Source organism: Barbus barbus (assembly GCF_936440315.1).
Source record: "Barbus barbus genome assembly, chromosome: 16".
Classification (NCBI taxonomy): Eukaryota; Metazoa; Chordata; class Actinopteri; order Cypriniformes; family Cyprinidae; genus Barbus; species Barbus barbus.
Window position 1 is genome coordinate 1,634,319 of NC_136744.1, and position 26,109 is coordinate 1,660,427.

General features: G+C 39.6%; 2 protein-coding genes across 12 annotated transcripts in view; both read left to right on the top strand.

The window, feature by feature from the left end:
- The window catches only part of LOC306882059 (protein phosphatase 1 regulatory subunit 21-like), a 54,600-nt gene extending 40,266 nt beyond the window's left edge, over positions 1-14,334 (top strand). For all 10 annotated transcript variants that reach the window (XM_079436496.1, XM_079436497.1, XM_079436501.1 and 7 more), the window contains one exon: positions 13,603-14,334. In XM_079436496.1, the coding sequence (XP_079292622.1) occupies positions 13,603-13,632 (30 nt within the window). In that variant the 3' untranslated portion in view covers positions 13,633-14,334. The remainder of the gene's footprint in view (positions 1-13,602) is intronic.
- A 1,172-nt stretch (positions 14,335-15,506) lies between these two features.
- Positions 15,507-25,572, top strand: LOC306882195 (stonin-1-like). 2 transcript variants are annotated; one of them, XM_079436673.1, is made up of 4 exons: positions 15,507-15,830; positions 20,215-22,080; positions 24,618-24,820; positions 24,915-25,572. In XM_079436673.1, the coding sequence occupies exons 2-4, from the start codon at positions 20,244-20,246 to the stop codon at positions 24,978-24,980; spliced, it is 2,106 nt and encodes a 701-aa protein (XP_079292799.1). In that variant the 5' UTR covers positions 15,507-15,830; positions 20,215-20,243; the 3' UTR covers positions 24,981-25,572. The 2 variants fall into 2 exon arrangements, with proteins under 2 accessions (XP_079292799.1, XP_079292800.1); XM_079436674.1 differs by lacking the exon at positions 15,507-15,830 and having other exon boundaries at positions 20,181-22,080.
- The last annotated feature ends 537 nt before the right edge of the window (positions 25,573-26,109 follow it).

Consider the following 26,109-nt stretch of genomic DNA (forward strand, 5'->3'; position numbering starts at 1 on the left):
GATTTTTAGAACAGAAACAAAGAATGTCTAAGTGATTGGTTGGCACTTTTGGACACTAAGTGATAAAAAATAGTATGAAAAAAAATGTATAGTATGAAGTCACTCTATATTGAAAATGTGCAAGGGTTATAATATTTACCAGGCCTAAAAATGCATGATACTGAAGGAAATAGAAGAAAGTGATCAAATAATCATTTAAGAAGGGTGGAGAATATATTATTTGAAAAAATAATAAATTGAATTGTTGTATAAAATATAGATTGAGCTTTAAATATAGGATTTTCATATTATAGGAAAAATGATGGCAGCCACTCCGGTGTAAATACTTGGATTAAAATATCCAGTGTGTAAAGAGCTGATACACAAGCTCTCTAACAAATGGCAGCTGAGAACCAAACAAATGACAAAATGGCCAAAGGAAGGGACATTTGATGTATCATTGTGTGAGGAAATGGACACTCTGATAAAAAAATCATAAAACTAAAGGCAATAGTAAAAAGAGAGAAAAAAGAGAAGCAAAACGGGATAAAGAGAGGGAAGTGCTAGCCTTGTTCAAAAAGGAAGGAGAAAACTCATTGAAAAGTATAAAACAGGCAAGAAAAATTCTAAAAGAGGAAGACAAAGAAACAAAAAAAAAAAAAGAAGAGTTGTATTCTAAACCATTAAACTTAAAACTTTATATCTGATATCTGAAGACGTCTAAAATTTGTATCTTGTTATCCCTGGGAGACAGTGTGAAAGTAAATCTATTACAGAGTTTCAAAGATTTGGTTTTGAGTTAACTAAAGATAACTTGTGTAGTGAAATGTTGAATGAGAGCAAGATTGGGTGACCAAATACATAGAAATTTAGATTCAAAAGCTATAGGACATTTTACAGTAAAAATGGAACTTGTTGATTAAATAATAAAATAAAATAAAAGGAATTACTTTATTTTGGTTGGGAAAATATATTCACCATTACTAGATTATTCTGAACCATATATGCAATTATAGAAGAAAAATTATGATTGAAGTCTTTAGTTTTACCATACGCATGTCATGCTGTTGTAGAAGGAAGGATTATTTTTGTTTTATTGTAGTATTCTTAGATAATAAAGGTAGCTGCTTTCTGCTGGTTGCAAAGAAAAAACTGCTTGCTGTTTTCTGCAATGAAGAACTTGCTTGACTAAAATAGAATAAGGGAACTGCTGTTTTTAACCAAATGACCTTTTTCATTTATTTTATTTATTTATTTTTATTTAACCTTTTTATTAAGGAACCATTGAAAGAGATGGTTGAAAAGTGAAAATTAGATAAAGAGCTGATTGCTCAGACACAATTTAGTCAGAGTTTATAAAGGTTCAATTTGATTAATGCAGTCTCTGAGTGTTAAAATTTCAGATGGCTTCTGGAACAGAGCCTTGACAAAGGGAAGCAAAGAACTGGAGTCTGTGTAACTATGTGGCGAAGAAGCAAAGACTCAGCTGCAGAGAGAAGAAGAGTGAGGGGCTGATGGATTGTCAACTCCCTCCTGAAAGAGGAGGGCACACGTCAACATGGAGAAAGGCTGACTTAAAGCAGGAAAAGGTGAATCTTTCACTTGAGACTTTTCCTAAGAGTAATGAGAACATCCTGAAATGCAAAACTGGCAGGATCAATCAAAAGCCAGAATGAGGAAGAGGCAGAGAAACAACGGAGACCATACACCACAACATTAGACCTTTGAGTGCCATCACAGACTGACGACCCATTGCAACAGCTAAACAGCTTCAACAGACTGATGATCTAACCAGAAGCACTTCCATCCCTTCCCTTTGTGTGCACAGATGCTGCATATTTATTTGATCACTATAGAGACTGCTTCAAATTGTGTTAATTATTTTATTAGTTGTATTAATCTTGATTATTCACTGGTCTCCCAGCAGTTCTCTTCTGAATTCTGTGTTTTAACTAACAATCTCTATCTGCTTTTCAGTAGGTACCAGTCCAGACTTATGTCTTGAAAAAGGAATTTTGACAGACAGAAGTGGGTGCTTGACTCACCAATCAGATAAAAATGGAGCTGGATTTGGCATAGTGAGGGCTATTTCATTAACCAACTAAGGGGGAAATGCATAACTGAATATTGAAAACAATACTGAACTCTTTGGGGAAAAGAAAAAAGAAAAATCAACAACAAAAAAAAAAAATTAGCATCAAAAAGGGTAGACAAAATGTCTACTAGGAAAAATATAGCTGAAAAAAAAAAAATACTGGTCACTCCATTTTGTTTAAAGGTAATTTACTAGGATTGAATAAAATAACAATACAAATATTTACTCCACAGATCCAAAATTATGAAATCATAAATGCTGTCGTCACTGGGGGTAGCAAGATAGAAATGTTGATGGCCATGGATCCTAGATTGTACAGAGATCTCCAATCCTCTTCTCAAAGTAGCTCATGAGCAATAACAAAAAGTATGTGACTAAACTTTAAATTACACACACAAGTGACATTTGAGAAATTACCATTGGCACTCTCAATTGCACAAAGCAGACAAATATGCTAAACAAACTAATCTATTAGATTTTTGTTAAAGGAAAAAGAATTGGTTTTATACTATGGTGTTAAATTAAACTTTATGGTGACTGATGTTGTCCAGATGCATTTGAGATTCAGAAACTATGTGGAATGCTACCAGGTCTACGCTCTGTAGAGTGTAACAAAAAGAGTTTGTTTTATCCTATTCAGAATACATGGCATTCCACAGCTAAAACCATTCAGGTCACAATCAGATGACACAGAGAAAAAATAAGGTTTGGCCATAAGGGGGATGTGAAAGAGTGTGAATGATAGTGTTGGGGAGTGAATGAATGTGTCTGACGAGACACTGAGGCAAATCAATTATTTTGCCAAAACAGCTGTATGAAAATTTTAATATGTGGGCCCACAGGGCAAATTTTGCCCAGTAAAATAATGACCATGGATGAATTTGGTTAAGTTTCCTGGTCAGTACCTAGGTCATCATTATTGTGGCAGAAAGAAAAACAGTGCCACACTTGCGCAGCGCAATACATGGGAAGGCAAAGCAAGCAAGCTTGCTCTGTCCACCCCATCTAACTTTCTTTTCAGCATATCACGATGGAGCTGATTCTGTGTCAAAAGTATGAAATATTATCTTTCTGACTGTTCACATAAATAAAGTGGGTTGAGTGTTTTCCAGGTCAAAATGCCTATGCTACTGAGCAAGATAGGCACAGGAAATTATCTAGCGATATAGTGGAACTATATAAACAAAAAGATACATGAATTAGTAAATTGTTGAGAATAAACTTGAAATCATTTGAAAAATAATAAGGATGCAAAAAAACAAATTCTTTATTATATTATAGGAAATGGGTATTAGTCCTATACTCAGTATATTGACAGAACTGGGTTTGTGAGAGCTCTAAAAAGGGGCCAGGACAGCCCTCAACCCACATGAAATTTCCACAGGTCACACCAAACAAGACGACTGGCCAGATGAGCAAATGAGCATGCTTGATATCACTAACAAAAACTGTGAAGGTATCCATTTACAGATTACAACGATTCTGTCAAGGCCAGGGAATGGTTTGCTCCACCAATAAGAACCACTTCAACAACCCCACACAGCATGAAGTGAGGGGTGAAGGGCGTGCTAGTAACGACCCTCCCTTGCCAACGAGGGAAAGACCATTGCAACGACTCGTAAAGAGTAACCCTGGTGAAGATGGAATGATTGATGGGAGATGGCTAATAAGATAAAATACTTTGGAGCAGATGTGGGCCAACAAATGGAAAAGAGGAAGTGGAAAGTAAAGGAAACAACAAGCAGACAACTCAGGAAACAGTGACAAGAAGAGACCAGTGACACAAGATGAAGTGCAAACTGATGAAAGAGATAAGCAAGGATCTCACATTTTTTGTCAGAGAAGCAGAAAATAGAAAAGATATCTGATGATCATCACATGCCTAATGCATCTAATTCTACAAGCTCAAGCTGTACACAACAGCACCCAGACTTGCCTAGAATTGACTTTTAAACCCTCATTTGTATCTGGCATTGGCTTTTACGTAATACAAAATGAATAAGAATTGGATGAGAAGTAAAAAATATGTAGATAAAATAGACACATTGCAGATAATAATCATAATATCAGTTATAAAAAATTAACAATTCAAATGTTTTATGGGAAAAAGTAGAAAAAAAATAACTGGTATAAAATGGTAAATTACACAAGAAAAAAAAAAAAAAAAAAAAAAAACAAAGGGGGGAAACTGCTTAGTTTGCTTTGAAGCAAATATATAGTCTTATATATTGTACCAATACTCATACACAGTTCAAGGTGTAGAATAGAATGGTTTAAGAGACAAAGGTTCTCAAACTTTTCCATTCCACGAACCACCTGAACAAGTATAGGCTAATCTATTTGAAGACCCACCAAAATATTTGAGATCAAAAAACAAATGACATTACGGTAAGCTTAATCTTAATTAAATGTTTAATATGGTAGAAATTAAGTATTTAAGGAAAATATCCATTTTACTTTATAGTACAACTGTAAATGTTCACTAAATACTATTTATGTTTTAATTTCTTCATTTACAGATGAGTATATGAAATGTAATCCGTGCTGAGAGTGTTGCTCATCACGGGGTTTAGCACAGAAAATGCTCATATGATCCGTCCGTGTATGAAGAGGAAAGCGGAGCACAGCCCAACACTTTTTATTTTAGCAAAGCAAAAGAGCAAAGCAGAACTATCTAAAAGAGTTTGGAGATTAAAATATTTGTGAAATAATTGTAAATATTTTAAATAGGCCTAAACAAACCAAGATGACAAATTTATTTAATGCAAATTTAGCTACAGCTGAGTGGCTTTGAGCGACCCACCTTGTCCCACTATGCTGGGAGGTAAATGCTTAATAGAAAGAGGCGATAAATAAATACATACCCGTAAATGGCCAATAGTAAGGAAAAAGAAAATACAAAAGCCAAAAGGAAAAATACAATTAATGGCATTTCAGGAATTTGAATGTTATGAGAAGAAGGGACATATTGACGTAGGAAGATGTGAAGAAAAATGAAGCAAAATATGGAAAACACCACGATGTAAAGATGACTATTTAATGATAAAACTTGATGACACCGATATTGCAGTGACAGACATGTGTGGATTAGAATAAGGCCTCTTAACAACATTACCAGAAAAATGGTCAGGATTATGTCTAGGGGTTTGGTGACACATAAAATGAGTCACATCTCTCTAGAAGAGGAAGCAGCAAATTAAGAAAAATCCAGATCTAAAAGAGCCTATGATGTTTATGCAGTTTATATAGATTCAATTGGTCAACCAAGAGGTATACCTTATGAGTTTAAAGCAAGAGATGAAATCAAATCAGGATTTGAATCAATATTTGTTTGGATTACGCAAAATAAAAATACAGAATGGATCAATTACTTATATTACAATCTGCAAAGATTTTTAATTACACTGATGAGGCCTTATAACTTCTAGAAGAATAATTGGATGCAACAAGCAGAATGACATAACGAAATATAATAGCTTTATATTATTTGTTAACTGAAAAACGAAAAGTATGTGTTATGTTTGAGGGACAATGCAGTACTTATATCCCAAATAATATTGCTTCAAAAGGAGCTTTTAGTGAAGTAATAATCAAATTAAAAAACCTAAGGTTAAAACTTAAAGCAAATGTTGGGACAGATAATAAAATGTGGGATTGGTTTGATCTAAAGTTAGGAGCATGGGGAGCATGGTTAGCTAAATTAGGAATGTTTTTAGGAGTTGCAGTATTAATAGGAGGATTACTCTTTTGTTGTGTGCTTCCTATACTGAGGTCACTAGGTGTCAAAGCCACAGCTAGGCAAATGGAAATACTAAGATGTCAAGATGATGAGAAATGGAATTTGAAGTGTAATCAAAATGTACACTACCAGGACTGGGCTTATGCACCCAACTGGAAGTCACAAACATTGTCAAATGATGGAGATTCTAGTACCTCAACTGAGGACGAAGAAGAAGTATAAAGATGAACCATACCCTGGGTGAATGTGCTAGCCTAACCTCTGCCCAAGGGTGGCCCTCTACGATGCGTAAAGTGTCTGGGCTGAAGATCAACTATGCTATTTTTGTGTGATGTTATATGTGTTATGTTTTTAATTTTTATATCTGTTGTATACATAACTGTGACAACCACAGGCAAGCGCTGAACCAATTGCACGCTCATGCTTATAACATTGTTTTATCTTAAATGAGGGATTAGGGAGACAGGATCTTTTACTCCTTCCTAGTCAATTGTGGGGGAGAGGTTTGGTCCTGCTGCTCCGCCAGAGTGCTGTTGCATAATATAGTCATTGGTGATAAAACTGTGACTTCATTTGGTCACTAGGTAGTAATAACTGATGAGACTGAATTATGAAACTGCACTCTGGGAAAGACAAATAAAGATGAGACTTAGTAAGTCTCAAAGGGGGGAATGTCGAAGAGTTTTATTAATCAAAATACAAATGAATCAAGTGTAATCAATGTGAAAACAGCCATTTATGTATCAAGTTATGCTACTATTATAAAATTGTATCTGCCTGCATGTGTAGAGGCCTGCAGAAGAATGGAATGTGCAGACGTATGGTGTAAGGTAAAGCTGCACATCCTGTTTTGACATGATAGGGTCTCTTCCTTTAACGTAACATAAATTGAGGCCTATTGTCTGCTCTAGGAAACAGATGGAGACTGTTTCCTAACAACAATAACGGTATAGGAAATGTATAGAACACGCCTTAGGGGCAGAGCTTGTATTTAAGCACGAATGAACAGACAGTCGGGAGATTTCGCTGCAGCGTCTCTCGGTTTTATTGTCTCTGATAATAAAATCTAAATTCTGGCATCAAAACCCCAAGACTCTGAAAATGATTCCTCATAGCACTGGCAGAAACCACCACAGTACCCCCCCACTCACTGTCCAGGAGCATGAAGTGAGGTGGGTGCTCAGAACAGTGAACACACGGAAAGCTGCTGGCCCTGACGGCATCCCAGGGAAGGTGCTCAAGGGATGTGCTGACCAGCTCTCAGGAGTCCTCGCAAACCTCTTCAACCTCTCTCTGACACAAGCCTCAATTCCATCCTGCTTGAAATCTTCCACAATTATCCCCATACCAAAGAAATCAGCCACGGATAGCCTCAATGACTATCACCCTCACACCGATCATCACAAAGTGCTTCGAGAGTGGTTGCTGGTGTTGCACCACCTGAAAACCTGCCTCCCCTCCACCTTCGATGAACATCAGTTTGCTTACAGAGCTAACAGATCGACTGAGGATGCAATAGCCATAGCTCTCCACAATGCTCTGTGCCATCTGGAACATCAGGAGAGCTATGTGAGGATGCTTTTTATCGATTATAGCTCAGCCTTCAATACCATCATACCGGACATCCTCTTCAGCAAACTCACAGATTTGGGCTTCCCCTTACTCACCTGTACTTGGATCAGGAACTTCCTGACTGACCCGCCCTCAGACTGTTAAACTCATTCCCCATCTCTCCTCCACCCGCACGCTCAGCGCTGGCTCCCCTCAAGGGTGCGTGCTGAGTCCAATTCTGTACTCTCTCTATATGCATGACTGCCGCTAGGGATGGGTATCGTTAAGGTTTTAACGGTATTACTACTCTTATCGATACTACTTATCGATCCGGTACTTTAACGGTATTCTTATCGGTACTTTTTGTTTTACTTTGTTTCTTTGTTCATATTCTTACAGTATCTTATCTTATGTATATAAAACACTAAAAATGCCTGCACTTCATCAATTTGTAAATGCACCAGTGTGCAGGTATTTTTAGTGTTTTATATACATAAGATAAGATACAGTAACAACATGAACAAAGAAACAAAGTAAAACAAACTGACAAATACAATAAAACAAACACACAAACGAAATGAAATAAACAGTGCTTTCATTTTTCCATGAAGGTCTACTAATATTAATGTTCAGGTAAGTAATCGTTACAAAAGTAATCAAATGTAAATGAGCACTGCATAGTTTTCACTGTATGTACTGATAGATTTGTTTATTAAAGCTATAACGTTGTTCAGATTAAGAGCTGTGGGTGATTTTCTCTTTGCATTTTGTTCTTTGATTAACATTGATGGCTCAAGCTCCAGTCTGACACTTTAAGACAATATACTGACACGCATCGGATTTTCTCCCAGCTGTTCTCGTCCACTTAAAACATAAAAGTGAAGACTCTCATAACCGGCCATTTTGACACATTGTGTGTGTATTTTTTGGCATATTTTTGTGTGTTATTTCGACGCGCCCGAAGCTCAAAGTGTACTTTGCTTGTCCGTTTTGGAGCACGCCGCCGCGCAGGCACACGCGCGCACACACATTTCAGCCTGGGGAACAGCAGATTGTACTTTCAACGTTTTACTATCAAATATGTCCTGCAATGTAGCAACAGTAAAGACGGCATTTTATAACAATCACCGATTGAGCTGATTCAGATGTTACGTTTTGATTCGGAGGAACGAATCCGCGCTGCTATGAAGGGAAGGGAGTTGTGCTAGAAGAAATGCGGCTATAATCCTTGGAAGCCAAAATCGAAAAAAAAAAAAATACTTAGCTTAATATAACAGCCACAGGCCTAAAGTGTGAGCAGATGTTTGAATAGTTGGTTCTCTCTTCTATCATAATTAAACAGGACTTTCATGTTGCGTGTGCTGAAGCTCCGCGTGAGCGCGATCTGGCTTCTGAATTGCGCATAGCAAAAATGCGTCATAGACAAATGTTTGAATATTATTGCACATAAAAACAGCTGGCGACATATATATATATATATATATAGAGAGAGAGAGAAAGAGAGCAACAATAAATGTATGTGTGTTTTCTTAATTTCTCCAATACCGACAGAAGTACCGATAACGTCAGAGCTTATCGATACTCCGGTCTTTCATAATTTAGCCCCGAGACCGATTTAATACCGAGTTTCGGTACCCATCCCTAACTGCCGCCCAGTCCAACACCAGAACAACATCATCAAATTCGCAGATGATACTACAGTGGTGGGCCTAATCTCAAAGGGGGATGAGGCTGCCTATAGAAATGAGATCCTGAGATTGTCAGAGTGGTGTTCAGCCAACAACCTGACACTTAACACCACCAAAACAAAGGAAATCATCCTTGACTTTAGAAGGCACAGGGCAGACCCCGCTCCCCTCTACATCAATGGAGACTGCGTAGAGAGGGTTCAAACATTCAAATTCCTCTGCACAATCAAATGGTCAGCCAACACCACAAGTCAAGTCACCTTTATTTATATAGCGCTTTTAACAATGCAAATTGTGTCAAAGCAACTGCACAATATCAAAAAAGGAAAATAGTGTGTCAATAATGTAAAATGAAAAGATTAAAAAAAAGATTTTCAGTTAAAGGCATTTCATTATTGAATTGAGTGATGTCATCATCCAGCTCAGTTCAGTTTAAATAGTGTCTTTGCAATCAGGTCGACGATATCGCTGGAAATGAAGTGTCCCCAACTAATCAAGCCAGAGGCGACAGCGGCAAGGAACCAAAACTCCATCGGTGACAGAATGGAGAAAAAAACCTTGGGAGAAACCAGACTCAGTCGGAGACCAGTTCTCCTCTGGCCAAACGAACCAGCAGTTCAATTCCAACTGCAGCAAAGTCAGATTGTAAGGGCTCAACTGGTTCCAGTGGTCTTTCCTGATGGCCGTCTAAGTGGGGGGGTCCTCACTGGGGATCTGTCTCTGGCACTCATCTTGGTGTCCTGGTCTCCGCTGACGTTCAGGGCTGTAGAGGTCGTCTCTGGGTGCTGATCCACCATCTGATTTGGATACGGACTGGATCTGGTGGCTACGGTGGCTACCACAGCAATCATCAAGAAGGCACAGCAGCGCCTTCACTTCTTGAGTGTTAAAGAAGAACAACCTAAAGGAGAAGCTGCTGGAGACCTTCTATCGCTCTGCAGTGGAGAGCCTGCTGACATACTGTATCACAGTATGGTATTGTAGCTGTACTGAGGCAGAGAGAAAGGCAATACAGCGGATCATTAACACCGCGCAGAGGATCATTGGCTGCCCTCTTCCCTCTCTGAAGGACCTTTACAACTCCCGCTGCCTCAGCAGAGCTCAGAACATTGGAAAAGACCACTCTCACCCTGGTTCCCACCTGTTTAAACTGCTGCCCTCTGGCAGGCGCTACAGATGCATTAAAGCATGGACCAATAGACTCAAGGACAGCTTCTTCCCCAGAGCTATAATCACACTGGACACACACATGCACTGACATCTTACTCTGTACAATATGTGTATTTGTGTATCATATTTCTGTGCAATCTCCATTCTTAGTCTTTATTCCTTCAGTGCAGTACAGCCTTATATTCCAGTGAAATATCTTCACTTTTTGTGCAATGTTTTTTATATTCTCGTTCCAAATTGTTTTATTCAGAGCCAGAAGTCTACCTCATATTAATGCAATAATCATTTTGACAAACTGTGGCTTATTATTACTTATTTATATATATATACAAGCAACTCTTTCTGTGTTAATTTTCTTTATTCTTTTGTCTTAGCTTAAATATTTTAATTGTACATCACTTTGTATCATGTGTATTTATTTTTTATTTTTTGGTCTATTATGTACCATGCACCTTATGCAGAAGCTCTGCAATTTCGTTGTATCTTGTGTACAATGACTGTAAAGAAATTCTATTCTATTCTACATATCACATTGTCACATGCCTTGTAAAAAATCATAAAAGTTTTACTGAGCAACTAAGTAACACAGTTTCAGAGCAGATTCCCCTCGCGGTTTGGACTTTAAAACCTGGCTAGTGGCTAACGAGACAGCCCGCGAGCTCCTGCACCGCTGTTTGAACGCATGCAATTCATGCGTGTATTAGAAAACAACGTTCTGCAGTGTATTTAATTGTTTAAGGCCATTTCGCGGTTTTAATCATCATACAGTAAGCAGCAACAACCACCCCTTCCTCTTCTCATTGGAGACATGAGATGCAGTAGTAAACAGTCTCTCGCTGTAGGTGCTTGTAATGATTTTTGCGTCTTTCTCTGACAGACGTGTGAGAGTGTTTTAAATGTTTCCACACTGCCGTCATATTTGCTGCATTGGGGCATGCCTCTATTTGATTGTGTCACGTCATTGTTCGGTACAATTCATTCGGTCTTTTTGCTAATTTTCAGCCGAATAATTTTGGTTGTCGAACAATCAGTGCATCCCTAGTAAATACGTCATTGCGTCGCTATATCATTGATTATCGCGATATGACACTTTTTTTTTTTATCATGTAAAAATTTATACCATATTATCGTGGACGGTATGATATGGCACACCCCTAGAGGCTCCTGATCAGGCTCCTGATCTGACCCCCTCTTCGGTGATGCCCTTGCGGGTGTGATGGGGAGGATGATGATGATGACGATAAGGAATTATCAGAGGGGCCCCGCCATAAACTGGGCCCTGGAATGTGCTGTCCACTACAGGAGGATGAGGAGGATGCTATCTTCCCTTCTTCTAACTCATCTCATCCACCAAGCAACCAGACCCCCGCTCTTCGTTTTCCAGATCGAAAGTTACTCTAAGAACTAATATGGCTTTTGTTCCTGAGGTCAGGGACACACAACAGGAGCAAACATATTGGTGGAATTGTTAGCGTTCTTTCCACCGCCTTTTTCTTCATCAGAGGAAGAGTGATTACACTCATCTCTTGGGTTGACAATTATTGAGAGAGACCTATTTCAGGTTAGTGGTGATAAATGCGATTTGTAATGTGTTACAAAGAAACAAATTAACAACCTCCACCTGGAATTCACACCCACTCCACCAGAGGAATGGGTACTTCCTGGGCACTGTTCAGGAGAGTTTCTATTCGCTGGGTGTCACTGCACATGTTTGTGAGATATTATAGATTTGATGTGACAGAGATCTCTGGCTGATTAAGTGCTTGGAGGTGGGAATGGTGCCTGTCATTTAATAAACTTCATTCAGATCATTCACACATTTTTATATTTCAGAAGCGAAATATACAGTAGTGAGATATCTCACCTCACCACTCTTCTTGCAGACTGCACAGAAGATACGCAGAGAAAGATGCAGCAGCGGGCTGCAGTGGGTTATATACCAGGGAGGCAGGACTCCCTGATCACTGCAGCGATTGGTCTGACAACCATGCTATAATTGGTCGGTCATGGCTGAGGCATTCCCATAGTTAGACACCGAACGGATGTTATCAGAGAATCGGGGTTACACAAGTAAGCTAACGTTTTGGCGCTGTTTTATGTGGAGTGACAGATCGCTGTAGCACCTCAGTTCAACTGAAGTGGCAGTGCAAGGCGCACGCGAACTGATTGATGACTTCGCTTTAATACCAATTACAGCACAAAATAAACATGAATGAACATCCGAAGGTATTAAAAGAAACGACTTACCAAAATCCCTATCCTGTCCAACCGCGGAAATATGTCAGTATAACAGCTTGTAAACAATGTCATGTAACGTCTCATTTACCTCAAAATCATATTCGGTGATTTTAGTCAGCTAGAAAATCCATTTTAGAGCGGAGAATTGTGCTGAATGCACCATATAGCATATTAATTATTTTTACTTTATTAGTTTTACTGTTCTTCAATATTTAGTTTTTGATATTTGAACAAATCTGTTAAGTTCTTATAATAACTACCATTTAAAAATGTACTATTTCTAAAAACAAATTGGAGTAGAAATGTAACTGTAATTGTGTAGTTTGTATTGGGGAAGTCGTGGCCTAATGGTTAGAGAGTCGGACTCGTGAGCCAAAGGTTGTGGGTTCGAGTCTCGGGTCCAGCAGGGATTGTAGGTGGGGGGAGTGAATGTCCAGCGCTCTCTCCACCCTCAATACCACGACTGAGGTGCCCTTGAGCAAGGCACTGAACCCCCAACTGCTCCCCGGGCGCCGCAGCACTGGCTGCCCACTGCTCCGGGTGTGTGTTCACGGTGTGTGTGTGTTCACTGCTGTGTGTGTGTGTTCACTGCTGTGTGTGTGCACTTTGGATGGGATAAATGCAGAGCACGAATTCCGAGTATGGGTCACCATACTTGGCTGTGTGTCACTTCACTTTCACTTTATTATTATAACATTTTTTTTTTTAATTAATTGAGTCTAATTTAGGATGGTGGTGGTCGAGGAGAGACCTTCCCCAACATGACTGTAAAGCTCTTTGGGTGTACAGCAATACACAAAGCGCTATATAAATGCATAATTCATTCATTTATTCATTCGTTTGTGTACAAATCAGTTCATTTTAACCTTCAATATTATAGTAATGTAGTACCAACTGACTCTACTGTATAACTTACAGCATTAGTTGACAGATGTACTGTACCTGATATAAATCCAAAATCGATATTGAATTAAATCTGAATCAGATTGAATTGCAATCGTGAAAATTGTGTCGATACCCAGCCCTAATAGAAACACTGTTTTGATTAAAAGACTCATCTGTAATTATGAAACTTTGCTAAATCTGATGTTTGAATGAGGCATTGAGTGAAATCTGAGCTCTGTTCTGCTGGACTCTTGCAGGGAAACTCAAAGAAGAACAAGAGCCGATAATGTGGACAGAAGTCTGTCTCGGTGACGGCGAACATTCCCACACCGAACACCAGACATGTGACAGGAAGCAGCTGATCTCCAGAGGAAGCACGGCTGTGTGTGTGTGTGTGTGTGTGTGTGTGTGTGTGTGTGTGTGTGTGTGTGTGTGTGTGTGTGTGCGCGCGTGTGGTGTGCGCGTGTGTGTGTTTAATGGTGGAATTACAGCATCTGTTTCTCCTCACACAGATGTTCTTTGTTAGAGAAATCATGCCTCATACACACACAAGTCTGTTTTAATTCTGCAGAGAAGCGTGTGTGAGTTATTCAGAGGTAAAATCATGGTAAACCCGTGTGCTTTTTTCCAAACACACATACTGAAGAAATCGTCTGGATGAGAAGGGTCCATGTGAATGAACACATTGAATCCACAGTGATTTTCCTGCTTCATTTCCTCAGAAAATAAACCATGTTTTTATGCACTAAATCTGCTGTCGTTGTCTAGAGTTCATGAAGTCATATATCAGATTATTGTGCAGTGAGTATGATGTGAATCTGTCACTGAATCCATTCAGCTCTTGAATGCTCTGATAGCTGATGAAGGGCAGCATGAGTGTCATGATCATCTCATCTTAGTCTCTCTTATTTCTCTTTATATCGATCTGTTTAGCAGCACAATGTACTGGATTCAACCAAAATCAAGACAATAAAGCTGTAAACTCAGCCATTTTGCCTTCGTTTTTTCTTCTTTTCAGAGCCCAATGTTTATCTCTGTGTATTCCCTCGATGTTATGGAGTTGCCATATGACAACAATTAATTTCTACTTATTTCCTTGTTATTCTGAAAAAAATACAATATATTGCAATATAGTAATTAAAAGGGCTGGCCTTAAGGTAGTCTATGATGTGCTGTTTTTAAGTAAAATGACATTTGAATGTCCCCCCAAAACACTTTTCCCCACTGTCACGCTCACATGGAGGGCACCTGTTGAAGTGCTCCAGGAATTGCTCTGTTAACCTCATTTCTGAACATCTCTTCTCAAGGGGATTTTTTTGAATCATCTTTGGTTAGTAAATTACATTTTTATTCACAAATCAACACTGTCTAACAGTTTTACTGTAAATTGAGAAACTGTCAATGTTGCAACATGGCAAAACTGTACCACTATGGAAAAATAGGTATGTTGTTGCCATATGGCAATGCTGTACCACAGTGGAAGTTCCCCATTGAGATTTTTTATAGATGGTAACATCAATAATACGATTATTTTAATTAATTTATTTATTTGAAGTGTTTATTGTAGTATAATTGTATGTATTTATGTATGAATAAGAAAATGATTCTTTTCAGAAAATGAATACAGCAATATTTGACTGAAAGGGCAATGGGAAGAGCGCAGAGTTGGCTGCTCCGTGTGATGACAATGAGGATGAGTTAGCCTTCAGTGACCGTAGCAATGAGTGTGCGCGCGCGCATACATGTCTGTCTGTGTGCATGGCAGGCAGATTTTGAGGGAAACTAAGATTGGATGCATCAGTTTTTAAAAGAAATGTGCATTTCAATTGAAAAGAAAATTTAATTGAAAAAAATACTTTTTTGGACATTTTCCATGGTGGTACACTGTTGCCATATGGCAACGTTTTCCTAAATATCCCCCCCCCATCATTTTTTTATATATATATATATATAATTTTTGTTATATATATATAATTGAAGCTATTTCATGTAATAAAAGCTTATTTGTAAAAAAATATACATAATGCATACCATAGAAGACTAAATGCAAGACAAAATAAAAAAAGTTTTTTTTGTTGTTTTTTTGGAGCTGAAGTTTTTCGGCTCCTACTTGCTGCAGAGGACCAGCTCGTGAATATTAATTAGGTCGCGCTGACGCCGCCAGTGAGCTCGTGAATATTACAGTGAGCTCGTGAATATTACAGTGAGCTCGTGAATATTAATTAGGTCGCGCTGACGCTACTGAAGGAGGATATGCGGTTCTGAACATTGATGTGGCGCTGAAGGCTTATCTCGTGAATATTAATTAGGGTGTGTTGAGGTTGATTGGTGCTCCTCCGTGGCTCATGAATATTAAGGCCAGTAGGAGAACAGCACAATCCGCTTCCCGTTCGGGATGTTTTGGCTGGAATCGCGTCCGCTCCACGTATTTCTGCCATTTTGAGAAAATACCGTCTGCACCGGATCATTCATCTAAAACCATGAGGTGACAAAATATCTGAAACACACACACAACCACTGTTTCCACTTGTTTGTCGTTGTTTTGTGTAGTTGTAGAGTTTCTGCAAACAAAGCGCGAGCTGCTCTCATCTGAGCCCGTGCTGAGGAACACTCCCTCAATAGTGTGCTCAAACTGAGACCGCATCTCCACTGAGCGCTTTCTAACTTATTTCCACTCTGAACTTGATTCTGTCCTCCTACATGTGTCTGTTTGAAGTCGGTTTGTCGAGTTGATGATGTTGAATTGTTTTGCATCAGTGAAAGATTGTCTAGTGAAACCATCTCAGAACTAGATGATGCCAGGATTACCAGACCTCTGAACAGAACCAGATCTGGAGAAGAACACGCAATATAACCCTTGATCAGCCAGCAAGACATCACTCAGGTGTTTGCTAAGATGATTATAGTGATGAGTGCACAGCTGTAGCTGGAGACTGTGATTGGCCATTATACACCTGAAGAAGAGAGACATATGCTGCATAAACTACACATCATGCAATTACTTTTGACCTAACATCATCATCACAGAGTTCAATGGTATAATCTTGTACCACACTAATATAAAAATGCAAAGAAAAATAAAATATATTCCATTTGTTGATATTGACGACAATAAAGTGCATTAAACATTATATTATGTAAAGGTTTCCCAAACTGGGCTTCCTAAATGAGTTTAATGAAAAGCTAATAATTAATTAAATCATAAAAATGTGAAATTAAAGGGATAGTTCACCCAAAAATGAGAATTCTATCATTTACTCATCCTCAAGTAGATCCAAACCTGTATGAATGTGTTTCTTCTGCTGAACACAAAGGAAGATATTCTGAAGAAAGTTTGTAATCAGGCTGTTTTGGGGCACCACTGACTTCCATAGTATTAGAAGGAAAAAAAAAAACCTATGGAAGTCAGTGGTGCCCCAGAACTGCTCTGTTTCCCACTTTCTTCAGAATATCTTCCTTTGTGTTCAGCAGAAGAAACCCATTCATACAGGTTTGGATCTACTTGAGGATGAGTAAATGATAGAATTCTCATTTTTGGGTGAACTATATTTTTTTAAAATAAGACATTTTAAATTAGCATTAATCAAAATAAACACATTTTATTTGTTTACCTGTATGTCATATGGCCATTAACCAATGTCAGAGGGCTATGAACATGCAAATATGATACTTAAATAATAAATAACTAAATATAGTTTAAAGAGATCAGCTGACAAAAAAAGTTTGGGAATCCGTGCATTACATGTAAATGAGAAATAATTTGAATTTGTGCATTTTAATGTGTTTGAAAAAGAAAAGCCTTCCAAATACATTGTAACGCATGATAAAATAACCCACTGAGTGATAATTCACATAAAAATGAATGTTCATCAGTAGCTGATGCAATGTTGAAACACTTCTTAAACCTGAAATGATGTTTGTAAATGCAGTGTAGCACCGGACTAATGACTGATCTCTGCGTGAATCCTGCGGGGGTCCATGATGACGGTCTGCTGTGTGTTCCGCCTCTTTTGGAAGTCCAGCAAATAACTTTGTTTCATGAACCGCAATCCCTTGAAGAAGTCTGTGGCAGTTCATGCAGAAAGTGGATTCCACGAGGCATTTTCTTTCTCGTCTGTTTGAATGTGAGCTGCAGTGTTTTTCCGTCTCTGGAATGCAGGCAGTGGGAGGCAAAGAGGCTTCTTTTTCGTAGTATTATTCCGGTCCTGAAAAGTTTTTAGTTTAGTTGAGCTGAGCACTGTGCTGATCTGCTAAAGTAAAATCAGAGAAAAGTACAGAAACAGGGAGCAAGAGCGTCCGAACAGTAGCGAAGCCGGAAGCAATGTCGGAGACACAATCAATACACTTTGAATAACATATTGCTGTTGTGTGAATAATATGTCAAGTAATCAATAAAAAAGTAACTGAAGTCTGATTACGAGTATTTTAAAATGTAATCTAATTACAAATTCTTAATTATTTGAATTTGACTAGTAATCCAGATTACACGTAATCAGTTACCGGACCACCTCCTGAAGTGATTTGAGCGATCGGATTTAAATCTGCCTCAAAGCGTTTCAGAGGGCATTTACACCTGGTCTTCATGATCGGATGGCTATCTGACCAGAGAAACGCATGAAGTGACCAGGTGTAAACAGGCCCTTTGATTATAAAGAAACTGAGGACAAATTACAAGCACTTAATTTTTTAACTCTGATGATGTAATCCCGAATACACGTAGATTTATAATGTCCAAGAACCATGTTATAATTAAATTTGTCCAGATTTGGAAGGCCAAATCTGGTTTGTGAACTAGGCTGGAAGAAACAGTGTCTCTTGGCCATGGTGACAGGAAGCTACTAATGCTGGGTACACACTACAAGATTTTTAAAATCTTATAAGACAAACATAAGGAAAGTTCTAGAATGAACCGTTTTGCTCCTATAGTGTGTGGTGTCCTTGGGCCGCACTAAGCAGCTCCTCTTCATCATCTTCTCCAGCACAGCTCAACCAGGACACGCCCGTGGGTGGGGATTATTTAAAGCAGTGACATTGTGACTTCACAATATCTGGAAGAAGCGCGCTGTAGTCCAAACGAGCCGTTTATTGTAGTTCTTGGAAAAGTGTTTTGTTAAAGAGAATATCTCCTTTTAGAGTGGCATTTGAGCTTTGTAGTCTTGCAGATTTTTTTATGCTCAAACAGCAACATTACACGCTAAAGTTTAAAATGTGAAAAAGCATAATAGGACCCCTTTAATGAACTGGCCGATAATGCAGAATATTAAGTACTACATGAACAACAATATAAACAAGCATTTCTGTTTGCAAGGTTTGACACCCTGGATGTGTAAAGGGTCATATAACGCCACACACACGTGTGTGAATGTGCTGCAGGGCGAAGGGCTGGTGTTTCCTGTGTTTATTCATTTGTCCCTGAGGAATGTGAAGAGATTCTGTTATGCACAAGACAGTTAGGAAGCTCTGGAGCCAGTCAAAGAGACTCCCACTATTGCTTGCTTTTTTAAGTTCAGCTGCAGCCTTCAATATTTCTACCCATGAGCGAGATTATGCTAGACTTTCGTTAGTCATGGAATCCCCAATGTCAGCACAGGCCCGGTTGTACGGGGGCACTAGATGGTGCTAAATACCTTCAAACAAAAGTACAAGCAATTAAAGATCTGGCAAGCTATCCAATGTGTTTTTGCGGCATTAAGCAATGTAGCCAATCACAGACACATCTGCTGATTTCTTCAACGCAATGGCCAATCAGAAAAAGAGTTTTCAAAATTCATTCACCGCTGAAAGCGCCGGGGATTTGCATGCTCGTGAATCATCTCATAAGTGCAGACGTGATGTAAATAAGATATTCATCGTGTAGTTTAGAGAGCTTCATTGATTTTAACGGAACTTTGTGAGATTGCAATGAACTAAGATGAGTGATGCTAATGCTTAGTGATGATAATGGGAGCACGCTTTGTGTGTTTTCTAGGCTATAATTCATTTGGAATTTGTATTAAAGTTTTTCGTTTTTTTTCAGACACATGCATGCCGCTACGTTTCGGGCATGACATCCGCATATTTATGCTGGATTCATTCTCGGAATATCAATGATTAACACCATGAATACCAAAGCAATGGACGGGACAAAAATGCCTTAATGTGATTTATTCTGGAAGCGGTCCTGGCCAAACTTTCACAGACAGCGTGCATCCCAAAATCCAGTTCACGGAATAAAAGCAAGTGTAAACTTTGAGATCTGGACTTATCAACCAGAATTTTCATTTCCAGTAATGGATGGTAGAAAGTTCAGTAATAAATGGTATGTGATTTATGACACAATAGTACCACAACTGATCGTTTATATTTTTCCTCACGTGTCTCACCTTTAGTAACAACGATTCAAAATGGAAACATTTCAAGTGACACGGGAAAAAGACAAGGAAAACTTAAATGAACATCAGAAAAGAGTGCACATTTCTGGTTAAAAATGAAAAGCCGCTTAAAATGGGAAGCATCAACATTCAAATCAGCAACAAGAGTCAGAGGTCCACAGTTTAGTAAATGCAGGCAACCTCTTTAAGTTATTCTTGACTGTGCTGCTTTGGCTGCTTTGATGCGTGGTAGGGCATTGTTTTGATGCATGCATCTGAAAAATCAAGAGTCAAATGTAGCCCATGTTTCTACCCTTTCAACTGAGACGCCCCATAATTAATGCATCCCATAATAATGTCTGTGTGCCCTCTCTCTGCAGAATCAGAGCATCCTGTGTGTCCACTATTCAACACATGATCTGTGTGTGTTCAACATATAGGTGAAACAATCAGGCTGGTTTGAAACTCATTCAGATTTGGAAGTACCTTATTAGTGTCTGCCTATTTCTGTTTCTGCAGAAGATTGTGCACCCAAGAAGAGTAAAGCAATGTGCTCCACGAATCATCCAGCCAATTGGGTTACGTTTGAAGATGAAGGGACGACCTTCTCCTCACCCCAGAAATCCCTGCGTTCTTCTACATCAAACTCGGGTTCAGTACCTCGGCCCAACGGGTTGAAGCTTGTTCTGCCATCCCTGGGGAGTGAATCATGGAGCTTCAGCTCTGCCATCGAATCCCCTTCCATGGATTTCAGCCTCAATGGGAGTTCATGTGTGCCTAGCAACACTCCTCTGCACACTCCGGTGGGTTTGACTCCTGCGGGTCCGTCTCCCTTGCGCTACGCTCCTCAGGAGCAGCCGGACTTCTCCGGCGGTCTGTCCAGCTTCTCTCAGAGAGACTCCATGAAACTGCCTGAAGGCTCGGCTTCTCTGAATGCACCCTATGATGAGCCAGGCCATTTTAACCCCTTCTGGGAGGAAGCTGAGCATAAACGAGTGTCCTGGACCTCATCATCTGACTCCGACTCTGGACCCAGTTTGCCCCGTTTCTTCATCCGTACCAAGGACGGCAACGAGCCGCCTCAAGACCACCTTCAGTACTCTTACTCCTACATATGCCATAAACTAGAACAGCTGAGAACAGAGGAGAACCAGCAGGAAGGTGATGATGGGAAAGCGGAAAACGAGAAGCGACCTTCAGGCTTAGGTGCTGTGAAAGACCAAGCGATGAACAGAACTCCACCCACCTTCGTGCCGCAGGGATTGTTCCTCAGTCAGAGGAGACACGGTTGGTCCTTGATGCTTCGGATCCCAGAGAAGAAGAACCGCATGTCCTCACGCCAGTGGGGTCCCATATACCTGCAGCTGCTGCCCGGAGCGCTGCTACAGCTCTTTTATGAAAAGGGCTTGGAGAAACCCTTTAAAGAGTTCCAGCTTCACGCCTACTGCGCTCTCTCGGGTCCGAAGCTCGAAAGCTACGGCGAGCCGCGCAAGATCGCCACGCTGAAGGTCGAGCATGTGTCGTACGTTGAGAGAAAACGCTATCACCCCAAACATGAGGTGACCCACGAACCAGAAGTTGAGCAACTCTTGAAGTTTGGCACCACAGAATACGGAGACTTGGAGGACTTGCTGGTGTCCATAGAAGAAGAACTTCTGCGGTTACCAGTGCCACACCAGCAGCACAAACACTATGAAGAGCAGGAGCTGTCCTTGCAGATATCTGACCGTGTCTGGATGCGTCAAAGTAAGGACGGCGCTGTTCTCGATTGCACGGCTGTTACACAAATCCACTGTCTCACCTTCTTGAACGGGGCGGCGGAGTGTTTCCTGGCTCTGAATGACCTGGGGCTTCTCAGACAAGCTCCTGTGTACGCCTCTGATGAGGACGAGGAGGTCTGGATGGAGATCGCAGACTACCATTTCCATCGGTGTGTCAGAGAGGCAGAGTTTGTGGACAAGCGACTGATTAAGTTCTGTCCTCCGGACGCCTGTCGCGTGGAGCTGGTGCGCTACAGGACGGCGTCGCTCCACTGCGTGGAGCCGCCACTCTCTGTTAAAGCCCAGGTGACTGTGCAGGGTGCCTGCGTCGAGCTCCAGGTCTTCCTCAACACCTTGTTCAGTTTCCCATCGCCTACAGAGACGGTCTGTGAAAACATTGTGCTTCAGGTGCCGTTCCCGGGTGACTGGGTCAAAGTGCCCAACAGCATGTCGCTGCTGCGGCAGAAGTCTCTGAAGGCTCGCATGAACAGAAATGCGTGTCTGGGCTCAGCGCATGTGGCCGAGTCTCAGTCGGTGATGCACGTGTCTGTTGGCACGGTCAAATATGAGAACGTGCATCGTGCCGTCGTCTGGAGAATTGAGCGGCTTCCTCCCAAGAATGTGGGTAAGAAAACACAACACAACTCCCCATTTGAATGTCAGTGGTGGATATATTATCATAGTTTAATGAAAAATATATACATTATACATTACAAGATCGCAGATTGAATCAGATGACTGGTGTTCCACTGCATTGCAGACATCATAAGGTCCAAGGTGTTCTGACACTACAGAAGGAAATGATGGAAATAATAAAATAAAATAAAAAAAGTTGGGTTGATTAAATTCTAATTTAAGAGAATTTAAACCCGATAACAAAGTCAGACTGAATTGGATGAGTGACTCATTAAACCAGTAACATTCTTAGATAAACTTTTGGGCATATCCAACCTGTATTGAGCTGGGTTAACAACCGAGAACATCTTTTTTGGAAATGACCGACAACTGAAAACTGATGGTGAATTCATACTAGGAGTGTTTGGATTGACCCGAGGAGCTCAATAGTGGAGCAAACAGTAGCTGTAACTCTTTCCCTGCCAGGGGTTTTAAAGCTGTCAAAACATTGATGGAGTCGATCGCTTCCATCAACACACCCAAAGCTTCATAGCCCTCAACCACTTCATGCATCGACATTTCAGTCGGTAACGTTGGGCAGTTTTGATTTATGTGCTGTTTAATGTTTGATGATCACATTATTTTACAGATGCATCTGCTCACACATGCGATCGCTTTTTTTTTTTCTGCTGCTTCTTCACCATGTTTTGATCCAGATGTTCAATACTTTTTCAGAAGATGTGTAATAGCTCCTCTTACCATATAACAGTGAAAACACAAAAAGCCGGGAAATTCTGTCAATGATAGGAAAGAGTTATTAGCTTAACAGAAGAAATGTTAAACTTGTTTTTTTTTTTATTATTTATTAGCTTTTATGGTTTATTAGTTCATTTTATGACAGTTTTAAAAACGCACATATGCCGATTTGATTTATACTAAATCCATGTATTACATTTTTTATGTATGAACCTGGCAGACCAGCCAAGAGATGTAAATGGGATTTAATATAGTTCATTGTAAAATTACTTAATGTTTTATGAGCTGAGTAATTGCTGCTGATCTGGGACAAATTGCAATACTTGCACATGTTGATAAAACTAATAGGAAAAAAAGATAAGCAAATATATACATTTAAACAGAACTAGTTCACTGAAAAACTGTGTAGAAGAACTGATTTGTGTACATCAGGGGTGGGGAACGTTGATCCTGGAGGGCCACTCTCCTGCTGAATTTAGCTCCAACCCTGAAAAAACCTGGGAAAAAATACCTAACTGCTTCCTGAAGACCTTGTTTAGCTGCTTCAGGTGTATTTGATTAGGGTTGGAGCTGAACTCTGCATGGACACCGGCCCTCCAGGATGAACGTTCCCCACCCCTGGTGTACATGAATTAGACTTCCCTCATTTTCCCTCAATATTAGTGTTTCACAGATAAATAGCATTTCTCTCACGAGAAGTGTATTAGAAACCATCTAGTTTTTTACTGGATTGCTGAACCTGTATTATTGGCTGGGGTTCCCCTCATCACCATTACACACAACACATATATATATATATAAGGTCTGTAGATCAGAGCCGTATTCTCAAAACATCTTAAGGCTAAAAGTAGCTCATAACTCGCCAATTTAAAGCAAAATTATTAAAAAATAATTACTAGCTAAATCTGTGACATGTTAGGAGTAGTGAAGAGTACTCCCTAAGGTCACTAAGACCAAGCCGCAAACTATTCCTAAAATAGCTGTTGCCAGCAATCTGCCTCGGAACGTGAACATTTTAGAAACATTTGACTATAATGTGCTTTTAAATTTTTTTTTTTTTTTTTTTTTATCCCAGCTCCATATTTTCCTTTGATTATATGCTTGTTGTCATAACCAATTGGGCAAGAAGTAACATCTGTTCTTGGTTTTCCTTTACGTTTGGATGTCTCACTATCTGCCAATGATTATTCTACTCCGTTAATTAAAAGGCTGTTTATATATATATATATATATATATATATATATATATATATATATATATATATATATATATATATATATATATATATATATATATATATATATATATATGCATTTTTTATTTTATCAGTGACACTTAACCTGCATTTTAAACTCTTTATTTGAATATGGCAACATATTGTGCTCTGCAATATTTCTATGAATAAATCTGTGACAGAGACTGTCAGCCAATCACTGTGAGCACATCCATAATGTCTACATGCTTGTAAACCCCTCCCCCTTACTCTGAGCTTAAGACTTCTCTCTATTCCTCAGTAAAAGTTTGTCACAGCAGCTTTGTGAATAGGTTTTAAGAAAAAACTCTCAGCTAAAAACTTTTCCTGCTATTTTGGAGAACTCTTCGTGATAAGATAACATGTTTTGTGAATACGGGCCCTGCTCTTGATATTGATGTCTCACTGATAGTTTGTTACTGCTGCTAGTAACACAATGCTGGTCATCTCAGGGGAGGCTCAGAGTAATGGAACATGTCTTATTTGGTCATTCAAGTGTGGGTAAATCTCACAGGTTTTGTGATGGTCTTCTCCGTAGCTCTGGAGCAGCCTCAGTCGTTGGCGTGTAAGCTGGAGCTGGCGTCAGATCAGGAGATTCCCGCCGACTGGTTCCCGTTTGTCAGGGTTGAGTGTGAGGTGGCAGATGCGGTGGCGTCCCACACGCGCGTGAAATCTGTGGGCATCGAAAGTGACGTTCAGCCGCAGAAACACCTGAGCAGCAGGGCGTACTACCACTGCCAGGTACGGAAACCTCACAAATCATGTGCAGCGTGGTACTGCTTCAGCATTGGCTCTTTTTGCAAAAATATTAAATCATTTACTCTGTGTCTTGAAGGTGGAAATTGAGAAGAAGCTGATTGAGGCTGAGTCGGTGAAGCAGTCAAGCTGCGCGACACAGTGATGATGGAGGACGCGGATCACTGTGTTCGTGTCGCCTGCTACGATGCAATCACATTTCTTTTTATTATTGTAATTATTTCTCATGTAGAATTCACACTCCAGTATGCCATACATCTTGTACCATCAAGTAAACAAATGTTTATTAACCGTGAGAATAATGCAAATTTATATATAAATGTATTTTTCCAGAGTATTTTAATATCTTTAATGGTCTTATAATATTGCTGCACTTTACAATTCTGACCCATTTTAGATTTATATGGGACTGTACAAATATGGGAACATGTGCATACATACAGATAATCTGCACCTGTCTGACAAATGTTTGCAAAACATACATTTACTCACGAGCCCTGAGACTGTCAAGTGTGCACTAGGATATTTTTGGGGCAAGCAGAGGAGAATTTATTTGCCCACAAGACACTTGATGTGCATGTGACAGTCTCTGGGCTTTTTAAGGGCCTCTGTAGTGTGTGATAGCTTAGAACGGTTATTTACTTACACTTATGCATTTACCATTATTTATGTGGTTTCATGAAGTTATATTGTCCTAAGAAGACTGTGTATAATAAAAGCCTGTTTGTTCTTCTGGTCTCGGTCACTCTCATCTCTACTGCTTCATACCTCTCTGACACTTTAAAACATTCACTTCAGCTTTCATGTGGAGTATGGTTGTTCTATATTCTGACAATATTTATGGACAGTCCCTAGATCAGTGTTGGTAATTTGTCAGCAATCGCATAATACTGAATCATATTCATAGTATTTATGGTATGTTTTTAGTGATTGTCACTCATTGGAGGCTTTGTTGAGACAGCAGGGGAACTACGACTGCTTTTCTTTAAAGGTGCACTAAGCAATATTTGAAAACCGCTTTTGCCCACAGTGTCGGACCGAGTCCCAAAACACACTTGTAGCCAATCAGCAGTAAGGAGGCAAGTCTTGTAATGATAGAGAGAGAAGAGAGCGCTCAATTTGAGTGCACAGGACGGATATTAGACTATAGATAGAGAGAGAGATGACACATAAAAAAGAGGAAACTATCAGAGAAACAAAACATTAAAAAGAGTTATGATCAGGCAAGAGGTAGAACAGCTTTCCAGCAGTGGAGAGAACTCCAGGAGGGGAAG

Bases quoted from the DNA above. Each gene is read 5' to 3' on its own strand.
- LOC306882195 (XM_079436673.1), top strand. From the start codon at position 20,244: ATGTGCTCCACGAATCATCCAGCCAATTGGGTTACGTTTGAAGATGAA. The intron at 22,081-24,617 runs GTAAGAAAACAC...TCTTCTCCGTAG, and splicing joins GCTTCCTCCCAAGAATGTGG to CTCTGGAGCAGCCTCAGTCG. The intron at 24,821-24,914 runs GTACGGAAACCT...TGTGTCTTGAAG, and splicing joins GGGCGTACTACCACTGCCAG to GTGGAAATTGAGAAGAAGCT.